This window comes from Anneissia japonica, unplaced genomic scaffold (genome assembly GCF_011630105.1).
Source record: "Anneissia japonica isolate Jap-2015-1 unplaced genomic scaffold, ASM1163010v1 scaffold6997_len847652_cov182, whole genome shotgun sequence".
Classification (NCBI taxonomy): Eukaryota; Metazoa; Echinodermata; class Crinoidea; order Comatulida; family Comatulidae; genus Anneissia; species Anneissia japonica.
Genome location: NW_022730884.1, coordinates 653155 through 664878, shown reverse-complemented (window position 1 = coordinate 664878; position 11724 = coordinate 653155). Strand labels below are relative to the sequence as shown.

The 11724-nt window shown below is 34.5% G+C and overlaps 1 protein-coding gene across 5 annotated transcripts in view; it reads right to left on the bottom strand.

Moving 5' to 3' along the window:
• Window positions 1-785: 785 nt before the first annotated feature.
• LOC117115165 (ficolin-1-like) overlaps window positions 786-11724 on the bottom strand; it is a 45344-nt gene continuing 34405 nt past the window's right edge. Inside the window, exons 2-6 of one of the 5 annotated variants that reach the window (XM_033258870.1) lie at window positions 8024-8199; window positions 7617-7775; window positions 4970-5001; window positions 2853-2941; window positions 786-2454 (exon numbers count right to left, since the gene is read on the bottom strand). In XM_033258870.1, the coding sequence (XP_033114761.1) occupies window positions 1610-2454; window positions 2853-2941; window positions 4970-4983 (948 nt within the window). In that variant the 5' untranslated portion in view covers window positions 4984-5001; window positions 7617-7775; window positions 8024-8199 and the 3' untranslated portion in view covers window positions 786-1609. Of the gene's footprint in view, window positions 2455-2852; window positions 2942-4969; window positions 5002-5700; window positions 7570-7616; window positions 7776-7800; window positions 7978-8023; window positions 8336-11724 lie in introns of those variants that run through there. The other 4 variants (XM_033258871.1, XM_033258872.1, XM_033258869.1 and 1 more) reach the window with 4 other exon arrangements.

The following is an 11724-nucleotide window of genomic DNA, read 5'->3' as shown; positions in this document are numbered from 1 at the left end:
TGTATAACGCATACACTGGGCTATGGCCTATTATTAGTATGGTCCTTAAATCGTCAAAGGAGAAGTACAGTCATAATCATCATTGATAAATGTATGCCTCTCAAAATGTTTTGATTAGAGTGTGTTTTCAGAGACTGTCAAACAATTCTTCTTCTTCTTCAGTTAAGTTACCGCCTTCAACATTTTTAATATTCTGCAACTTGATTGGTACAGCATGACCATACAATGTTTGGTTTGTTGCCTTCATATTAGGTAATATGTTTTAATAACTTCGGGTTCGATGGGTCGCGTCAGAGTGCTTCACATATAATTTGGGTCGTGGGCTAAAAAGGTTGGGGAACGGGGTTTTAAATGGTCCTCATATCTACACTCTACTTTGGAGTGTCAACCAAAATCTTAACCTTTCTTCATTGAAACGTGACAAACTATTCTGGTAAGTAAGTTTCATTTTGATCCATTGATCCATTTTAGAGATATTATTATTAAGGTCTGGAACCTAATGGCCCTCACATTCACACCCGGATTTGGATCTTCATCAACACCTAACAATTTACTTTCTTATAACTTGATTATAGTTTCACGAAAGTTTATTTCGGGTCAGTTGATTACCTTTGGAAATATCTGGTCTTTGAATGGTGGTCCTAATACCCCGGGTCGTCACCAACATAATTACCTCACCCTTGGATCATACTTAACACTCCCTGTACTGTCTCTTATACACATCTAGATGTGTATAAGAGACAGATATAATGTATACCGGTATAAATACTCAGATATGTAAAATGTGACTTTAGAAACAATACGATTTATTGCAACGAATATTTCGACTACTGTAGTTTTTGTCAAACGCTTGAGATAAAATAAACATTCTCAGATACTGTTGGGAGGTAATATACAGTTTGAAAAACAATAGTTAAGTCCAAAGCAAGCCGGCATACTATCGCGAGCGATTTCGGTCCCCACAAGACACCTCTTTTTTCATACAACCATGGAGGAAAGAAGGGCACTGCTTTTCTTTCTCCCATGATACAACTGTGTTGACCATGGAGGATAACATCATGTCCCTATATATTTGAGAACTCTATTATCTATTTGATTTATACATTATTTTTTTCAGAATCGTTTGGTGGATCTTGATATTGGTAAGACCTTTTTCAATTCCAAAAAGAAGCTCTCCCAGAAGGAATCTAACTAAAAAGTGAAATTTCATTGAAGAATGTATCAGAAGACAAAATCTAGATTAGAAAAATGTACATTTATAATAATTATGGTGCCAGTTCTTATAAAAATATATATTAATAATAGTATAACAGGCTTGTTTTTTTCCAAACACACTCAGTTACCAAGTAACTAAGGTATTAAGTAACCTACTTACTGACTTAATAGTAACAGTACTTCGCAAGTTAGTAAAGAAACTCGGAATTTTGAAACACAGTTCCTTCAGTTATTCCTAGACAAAAACGGAATACCCGGTTGGCTTATTACATTATACGATCCTCCATTTTGATAAAAACCTGCCTAAACAAGGATTATTGTTATATGTTAATGAGCAAGTCCCTGTCACTTGACCCTTTGTTTGAAACGAGAAATTAGTAGGCCCTTTCACATTTCACGCCTGGAAAGCGTCAACAAGCCACAAGCTTGCGTCTTGGAAGCGTTTCTTTTTTATATCGTGCCCTACTACCCAGTTGTTGTGAACAATAACAGCTTTGTGTTGATAATTAGACATCGTGTTATTGAAATACATTTGTCCGTTTGGAAACTCATGTGAGCCCAGAACTTTTCGTTTTAATCTAGCTTTAAAATCTGGAGAATTTAGTAGCTTATTCAAAATTGTTTGATCATTAGCTTTACTGTCATATTTTTCTTTCAGTGTCATCTGCGACCATTTGTAGACAAATCTATTTACAGGTGTGGAAGAGCGAAAGTAAACCATACCGGCACAATAAGTGATAGGTACACGACGTTTTCTAAAATAAACGTCTCTTTGCAAAATGACGTCATAATCTCCGACGAAATATGGAAAAGGATCCTTCAACCAAAACGTGTCCACGTCACAGAAGAACACATTTTTACCCTTCTGAAGTTCATCATAAATATATTTTGGACGTCTGTACACAAGTTTTTTATATTCACGAGTGTTGTACACCAGTTTCGACTTGTTCGTTGATTGAAGGGAACTACCTTTGCGAATATACGTTGTAGAATCTTTATATGATTTCAGTTTCTCATATGCTTCTTCGTCCTCCGCGACCAGAATAATATTAGGGCGTATCCCAAGTTTCTTGATGGATTCAAGCCAATTTATGGCCATATCTAAAAATCCAGAATTGGTTGAAGATAGAACAACAGTATTCTTCATCAAGTCTTGAGCGTCTTTTTTCTGTACTGTCAGCGAGATTCGTGGCACATGAGTCAAGACATTTTCTTCAAAATGATTTGTACTATTTTTACCTGAAATATAATGTGGTGTGACATAATTTGGAAAGAAAATGAATATCATTGTCAGCATTGACATATAATAATAAATATATCTTACAGGTCTGAAATTTTACTGTTTCCGCAGTTCATACTGTTATCAACACAATTAGAATGTGTTATGTTAATATTTAATTAACGGGATATAAAATTACAGCTTGGATATTAGGTTCGTCAATCATAATCATTCCAATTTACTATGAGCTTAAGGAGTAAAGTTGGGCAATGAAAATGATTGAATATGATATGGGTAAGAAAAGACAAATTTTTTTTTGACCAATGTACCGTTTACATAATGTAGGTAGATATTCCGTTACAATCATATATTAACATCAATAAGAGTGAAAGTAATAATTTTGGTTGTAATTACTTACTGTTTAGATGTACACCCCATAATATTATGCAAGAACATGTTAATAAAAGTAGAGACAAAGTAGCCGAGGGACCAAAACGCAACTGAAACCTGTAACAAATAGGAAAATAAGAATGTTGTAATTTATGTAAGAAGATATTAATTGTTGCTATTATAAAGTATGCCCTAGTTCTGGTGCTATCATATTGTTATTAATAATAATAATAATAATAATAATAATAATAATAATAATAATAATAATAATAATAATAATAATAATAATAATAATAATAATAATAATAATAATACTCAGTAGAGAGGAAGCATATGTCCGCCCACTGCAAATCCTATCCTATGAATCAAATCTGTCCCTAATTGACTTCAACCATCCCACTTAACTTCGCTCCACGCCTCTAGGAAAACGCACAGTAACTCAGTCAGACACTTTTTATTTCAAAGAGAGGCACTATTTCCAATTTTAGTATAGGTATTTTGGGAGTCATTTCTAGGGTGGCCATTTTCAGATTTTGTAATCCGAATAATTTCAACAAAATTCACTGTCGGTCTACTTTTCACTACGTATGTTACGTTTTGAACACATAATCTAAGCAAGATAATTATAGTATTGAAACATTTTATTTTCAAATTCTGAAACTGTAAAAAAAAATTTTACAGCTCACTTTCCAACCAACACCTAATGCACTAGCCGGCCTTTTATTATTAGTTGTATAGTAACAGTACTGCCAATTCCTTACTTCTTCACACGGGAACATTTTACTTTCACAATTGACATAACAAACACGTGCCAAGTATTGGTGTTGAAATGGAAATATCATGTAAATTAACTTATCGAAAAATTTGATAACTTACGTGATATTGTTAAATGAGTAATTCAAAGTTATATTTTTAATTTTACAGTATAGGTTTTACATAGTGATTTTGTGGGTGATAGGCCTAATATGTTTTAATAAATTCACAAAAGGATCAAGAGGGTGGTTTTTCCCGCTATCCCTCGCGCGTATAAAACGACGGACGTTTTAATAACTTCGGGTTCGATGGGTCGCGTCAGAGTGCTTCACATATAATTTGGGTCGTGGGCTAAAAAGGTTGGGGAACGGGGTTTTAAATGGTCCTCATATCTACACTCTACTTTGGAGTGTCAACCAAAATCTTAACCTTTCTTCATTGAAACGTGACAAACTATTCTGGTAAGTAAGTTTCATTTTGATCCATTGATCCATTTTAGAGATATTATTATTAAGGTCTGGAACCTAATGGCCCTCACATTCACACCCGTATTTGGATCTTCATCAACACCTAACAATTTACTTTCTTATAACTTGATTATAGTTTCACGAAAGTTTATTTCGGGTCAGTTGATTACCTTTGGAAATATCTGGTCTTTGAATGGTGGTCCTAATACCCCGGGTCGTCACCAACATAATTACCTCACCCTTGGATCATACTTAACACTCCCTGTAACTTCTATTTAGAACCTTAGAACTTTAAATGACCTTTACGAATTCACACTTGAATTTGGATGACACCAACACTTACAGGTAAGAATGTCTTCCTTGTAACTTTCACGAAACTGTCATTCAGAACAGTTCATTAGTTTTTGAAATATCTTTTGTAGGACGTTTTCCTTTAAATGGTCCTCATATCTACAACTTAGTCCAGGTCGTCAACAAAAATTAATCACCTAATCTTTGGGTTATAAATACCTAACACTCCCTGTAATATTCACTTAGATCTGTGCAGCCGTTTTTGAGATATTTTGAACACAACACACACACACAAACTTACACCACTGAAAACATCTCATGGGGGAGATAATAATAAACAGGGTAATAATCCTGATAATAATACTACTAATAATATTAATAATGGCAATAGTAATAGAAAAAAACATGCGCAAAATACATTGCACATATACCGTACAGTATGAAAGAATTTGTAAACTTTAGTAAATAAAACATTAAATTGGTAAATTGGATAATATTAATAATTGAAATACAGAAATGTGTATTTTTAAATTAATTACTTAAGTAGTAAGCAAAACATCAATAATAATATTAATAATATACTACCCTGTAATAAATATATAAGATATGAACTTCATTTTTCAGATTAGCTTACCTAAATGGCACCATTGTTTTTCTTTGGCGATTCTGTGAATAAAATGCACAGATGCGATTTTATATATTATACAAAGACCGAAAGATACCGAAGCTATTAACGAAGTCCTTCAGTTAGAGAAAAATACGTCGTAGTAATTATACGTTGATCATGAGAGTTTTCTTGGTAAATTTCTACATCAAATATTGTCAATTTGTTACAAATGTAGGCCTACCATACATACTTATTATTATCTACCGTATGTATTTGATATAAAAACCTCACATCTATCCGTGATGGATGCTCGAGATTTTACAATAATAACAAGCATGAAAACACGAAAATATTTAATCAATATTTACGGAACTTAATCACAACGTACAAACACATTACACAAAAAAACAATAATAATCTTACAAGTTACAATTCAGATTATATAGCCTATATTATACTATTTACAATTCAGAAATGAAATTATGTATATATTTTTTTAATTCAAAGATCACATAACATATTTATACTGTATGACGTCAAGTATTTGTTAATTTTAAATAAACGCTGTGACACAGGTCCGGTTCCGGATCTATTGTCGTTTGGGTCAGAATATCCGTGTACCTGATTCGTTTATCTTGACTGGCTCTGTTGTTTTCGGGTCTCAGGGAACCGAGAAATACAAACCGTAGGCCTATGCCCACACGTGTATTTGCTGCATGCTAAGCCTGTTTAGTAACGGTAGTAATGACTAGTAATACCTTTGTGTGATCTAATAATTGTTCCTCTCATGGGGTTGCCAAAACGCAGCCGATTCTACCTAAGTGATAAGTTTCGGTGACAATTAAATAATATGCTGATACACTTCTATACTGGTGACAGCACCAGCCATCAATCACCTGATCAGAATCCCCTAATCAGGTTTGGTGACGGCATCATGAATGGTGATGTCACCGAAACTGATACTTATCAGATTTATTAGAATCGGGTGCAAAACGATATTACTATTTTAGTAAACGAATCTATAGTCCTGAGTTTCGGAAGCAAATTGAAATTTTTATTCAATTATTTTGAGGACCCAAATGTTTAACCCTGGTAAAATTGGAGACCCAAATACGATACATAGAGACCCAGTTTATAGGAAATTATTCATCAGTGTAGGAATATAAATGTGCATCTGTAAGGATCAGGAAGCATAGATGGTCTGATTTATTGTAAAAATATATTTTGGCGGATGACATTGAAATCCATGCATTACTAGACGTTACCGACGTGACGCACACTAGATGTTACTTGACAGATTTTAGCCAAAATGGTCAAGTCAAGTTTCTGCAACTGCAGAAAGATCTTTCTTAAGTTAATCTAGCTGTTATCTTTAAAGCAGACAGGCCTATATGAACAGTTTATATTTCTAAAAAAAATAACAAGAACTGGAATCGCTTGCCCTTTAATCAATTGGGAAAAAACGAGACCCGGTCAATAAATAGCATACATATATTGATGGAAAATGTTTGCGGAAAGGGTCCTACTAAATACCACACGGACCACACGGATGCAAAAATGATAAAAATATTACCACACGAGAGTAGAAAACTGCTTAATAATCAATAGTAACCAACTTTTAGAACGATAATCGTCAAAATTCCGTTAAAAATCGATTCTGTTGGTTTTGCCCATCGGGCCTCGGTAAGTAATGCGTTGACATTGTGGATCTATAACGCATTTACGTGTCAGCAGGAACGAATTCAGCCATTTGTTGGAATGTGTTATAATTTAAAATGTATCATAAATAAATATATTTTTTAATATTGAATCTGTTTATTTATATTTTACTCGTATCCTAATGGAATCTAATTCTTAACTTCAGATATATTGGTTGTCCTGAATCTATTTATTTATAATATATTTTACACTATTACAATCTCCTTTTAACTCAATTGTTTTTACACTGAAATATATTATTAAAAAGGCAACAAACAAAACCCCTAATAACTCACGGAATGAAATCTGAACTGACAATCTTTCTCTTCCGTGGGAGTCACACCTACCATTATTTCAATCTTATTTGCAAGAACTATTTTTATTAAATTTTCCATTTTTGTAATATACATAATTTAAATAGATAAGACTTATTACATTATAATATAATAATAATTATGTGATAATGATAATAGTAAATAGTACAATTATGTATATTACTTATAACATAATAAAGTAGTAATTTTAACAACAAATACTATTAATTTTTCCTTTTTATTATTTACAATGTTAAAGTTCATTAGCCTTTATGTGGTGTGCCTTGAATATTTTAAAATAATAGTCTCTCAATGAAATATAACATACGTACTGAGTGTAGTAGGCCTATTTAAAAGATCATGGTTGAACGCGTTTCTGCAGACGTCAATGCGTTAGAGTACTCAATGTCAACGCATTACCTTCTGTAAAAAAATACTGTTAAAAATTAGTCACTTTTTACCATAACTCGGACAACTATCACTATAAAAGGTGGTTTTTATTTATTATCAAGCCGTTTTCTACTCTCGTGTAGTAATATTTTAATACATTTCGCATTCGTGTGATGTCGTACGTGGTCCGTGTGGTATTTAGTAGGACCGTGCGGAAATGAATCCCTATGACAGATTTAAGTGGTCTAGGCCTATGCCAAAAAGTAACTTACAACTAACAGTCACTGGGTTGATAATACAGTATAAACGCCATAGTTTGTTTCAGCCACCCTCGATGTCAAATAATCGTGTATAGGTTCCTCCGGCCCCAGTTACAACACTCGGTTTGCTCGCATAGAACTCCAACCCCAATAAGCCACTATATTATAGGCCTAAATAACAGTGGAAAATACTTACGGTAAATGTAAGTGAACGTATATTTTTTGGTTTGATTAGAGACTAAACGACTGCATGTTTCTCATGGCATCTCAATAATTTGTATACCTTTACTGAGGTGTCCTACTGTTTACTACTTAAGTTGAACCTCTACTATTTAATATCTCCATGGTTGGAAGCTCATGAATGCGTTGCTAACACAATGAGTATCTTATAATACAAAGAGACATCAAAAGAGGCATACCTTTAGCTATTATTCTCGATCCATTGTAGTCAATGAAGTGGAAAAATGTGTAATACTGCACACAAATACAGCCTGCCTTCCAAATGCACATAGTTATTCATGAACGTTTTGGCATCTTATGTATGCATTGCATTAGTCTTCTATAGACAGCTAATTGTAAAATAGGTCTAGGCCTACTATGATAAAAATGGAGAAAAACTGATTTACAAAGTACACGTTAATTGCACAATCTAAAACGTATTTGACCCATTAATTTTAATAATAAGGACCGAACATCAATAGAACGCTGGCAAACTTGGCTGAGGCTATCGGCACTGCCGCAGTGCGAAAAAGCTACATGTTTTCTATCAGCACTGCCGCAGTCCGAAAAAGCTGTGTTGTTTTCTTTAAAATACCACAAATAGTAGAGGCTAAATATGTTTTAACCTTAAACAAACTCTAATAAAAGGACTTTTTGTATATTCTTGTACGTCTATACGTAAATAATTATGGAAAAATTTTTGCCGCCTTTTTATAGTTGTGTTGACCAGATATTCAGGGTCAAGGGTCAATGACCTTTATATAACATGTTCTATGTCATTAGTCTTTAACCACTTGCTCTAAAAGCACAAAAATAGTATTTACACCTGGGTTTTAGGGGTCAAAAATTATGGAAACATTTTTGCCTTTTAGCGTTGACCAATATTCAGGGTCAAAGGTCAATGACCTTTATACAACTATGATTGTCATAACTCCTCAACCAGTTCGCCTAGATGCACAAAAATAGTGTCTACACCTAGGTTTTTGGGATCAACATTTATTGAAACATTTTTGCCACCTTCTAGTAGCTCCGTTGACGGTCAGAGGTCAATGACCTTTATACAACATATGATGATCATAACTCCTCAACCACTTGGTCTAAAAGCACAAAATATAGTGTATGAATTACTAGGTCTATGTTAAATTAATATTATCTATTAAAATTGTATATTTAAATAATATAATATAGTAATAGGCATAGCCAAGGCCTAAACCTAGTGACTAGCCTATGTGTGTAGTGTATAAAATTATGAATAAAAAGTATGAATAAATGCAAATTGTGAAAGAATAAAGGAAGAAGGAAGAATAGGATAGAGATTTGGAACGGCTGAAATATTTTCCAAAAATATACAATATTAGTCAATATTCGACATCGAATAGGTCCGATTGATGTCGACTTTTTTTTTAGACTATACACATACTTTAAAGACAGTTTAAAGTCTGGTAAGCGTTCGAACCGCGGCTCTGGTGTGAGGAGGGTCATCAAAGCCAGCGGGAGTATGCCCAACAATTGGTCTACATTCCTGAGATGTGATGACAACAAATCAGAGTGTTTCCATTAATTGTAAACGAAGTAGTTGAGAACATTGACACAAACCACGGATTGTTTGTAGAGTGTCTGGGAGACGGAGCTGTAGCAAACCAGTATGTAGATCTGCAACCATTGCTATGTAACATGAAAGAGGCAGATGAACGTATATTTGTTCATGTTAAAGATGCTGCATGAAAATTGTCCACGCATGCTTGTCAAGACTGTAGACAGTGATGTTGCTGCTATTGAGTTATCAGCTTTCCACAGAATACCTGCATGGCATCCAGGAGCTTTGGCTCGAGGGGAAGCACTTAAAGTACATTCCAATACACACGATTGCTACTTCTCTGGGACCACAGATATCAACCGCTCACAATTGTCCTTTCACTACTTTAGCGGTTGTGATACAACTTCATCTGTTCAAGGTAAGGTAAACCGTCATTTAACGAAACTTGGAAAAAGATGCCATGTATGATTCCAGTATTCTAGAGAATCTGTAGGAGATGTTAGTGAAACAGACACTAGAACAAGAGACAACAACCTAGTTCTAGACACTAGAACTAGGTTGTTGCTATGTACTGCGGCACATTTGATGGTAAGAAGGTAAATGATGCAAGGTGATACCTATTTACAACTGGGGAAAGGCAATACCCCCTACATTAGCTGCATTAAAGAAACATGTCAAACGATCTGTACTACAATCCAGGAAGTGGTAAAACTGTCTAGATGCCCTCGGAGTTGAACAGGACCCAGTTAATTGGGGATGGATGAAGGACGACAACAAATTTACTCCAGTTTGGAGCTCTCTGCCGAACTTTTAAATGTTACCAAGGTGTTAATTCGTTGTGGACACACAAACCAGTGGCGGATCCAAAGGGGTTCAGGGGGTTCGGACGAACCCCCCTCTGTGAAGAAACGTAACAAAATACTACTGGGTCCTGGCTTTGCATAGCAAACGTTATGTAACCACTAATAATATTCAGGTCCAGTCTTGGCGTAGGTATGGGCAGTGCAGTATTGGGGGCTCGTTTAATAGGTCTAATCTGGTCTAATGATCTAAAAATATAACTTTAAAAAATCCTATTTAAACTTTAAATGGACCCTTCAATAATATTAGGTTTTAGAGGCTATAATATTGATTATATTCATTACAATTTACCCATTACCAATTTCCCACACGCTGCAAGTAAAAAAAAACCCAACAAAACAAGCCCTTACATACGATGCACTAATGTACTTTTTGAAATCACATTTCTAAAGCAATAAAATATCGTCACGCACATTTGTGTTTGTGGTATTTTAAAGTTGGTTCAAATATTATTGTGTACGTTTTGAAACACTTCAGATCATCATAACTTCACGAATACATTTTATATTTACTTCACTGCAAGTAGGTTGATGAATGTTGTATTATTGAATGGTAATTGTTATTATCATGATGGAAAAGACAATACCTGGATTTGCGTCAGGAGAATCAATTAGGGGGCCTATATGTATTTTGCCCAACCTGTCGTGAATATGTATTGAATAGGCCTACTCAGTGCGTGATGCACTAATATACTTTTTGAAATCACATTTCTAAAGCAATGAAATATCGTCACGCACATTTGTGTTTGTGGTATTTTAAAGTTGGTTCAACTTATTGTGTACGTTTTGAAACAATTCAGATCATCATAATTCACGAATACATTTTGGATTCACTTCACTGCAAGTAGGTTGATGACTGTTGTATTATTGAATGGTAATTGTTATTATCGTGATGGAATAGACAATACCTGGATTTCCGTCAGGAGAATCAACTAGGGGGCCTATATGCATTTTGTCCAACCTGTGTGAATATGTATTGAATAGGTCTACTCAGTGCGTGATGCACTAATATACTTTTTGAAATCACATTTCTAAAGCAATAAAATATCGTCACGCACATTTGTATTTGTGGTATTTTACTTATACACATCTCTATTATTGTGTACGATTTTAAACACTTCAGATCATCATAACTTCATAAATACATTTTAGATTCACTTCACTGCAAGTAGGTCGAGATGACTGTTCTATTATTAAATGGTAATTGTTATTATCGTGATGGAATAAGCAATACCTGGATTTGTGTCAGGAGAATCAATTAGGGGGGGCCTATATGTGTAATTTTGCCCAACTTGTCGTGAAAATGTACTGAATAATCAGTGCGTGTGAAAGTTGTTCTCCAGTGGGACTCGAACACAATTCTCCAGTTCCAGGTCACTAGTCTGGCATCATACCTCTAGACCACCGAGCTTGCACCTGATGGCCAGGGCTGAATTCGAGCCATAGTTACCAACCGTCACGCATCGTGCGGGACAGTCCCGCGTTAAGTTTCAAAGTGATTTTG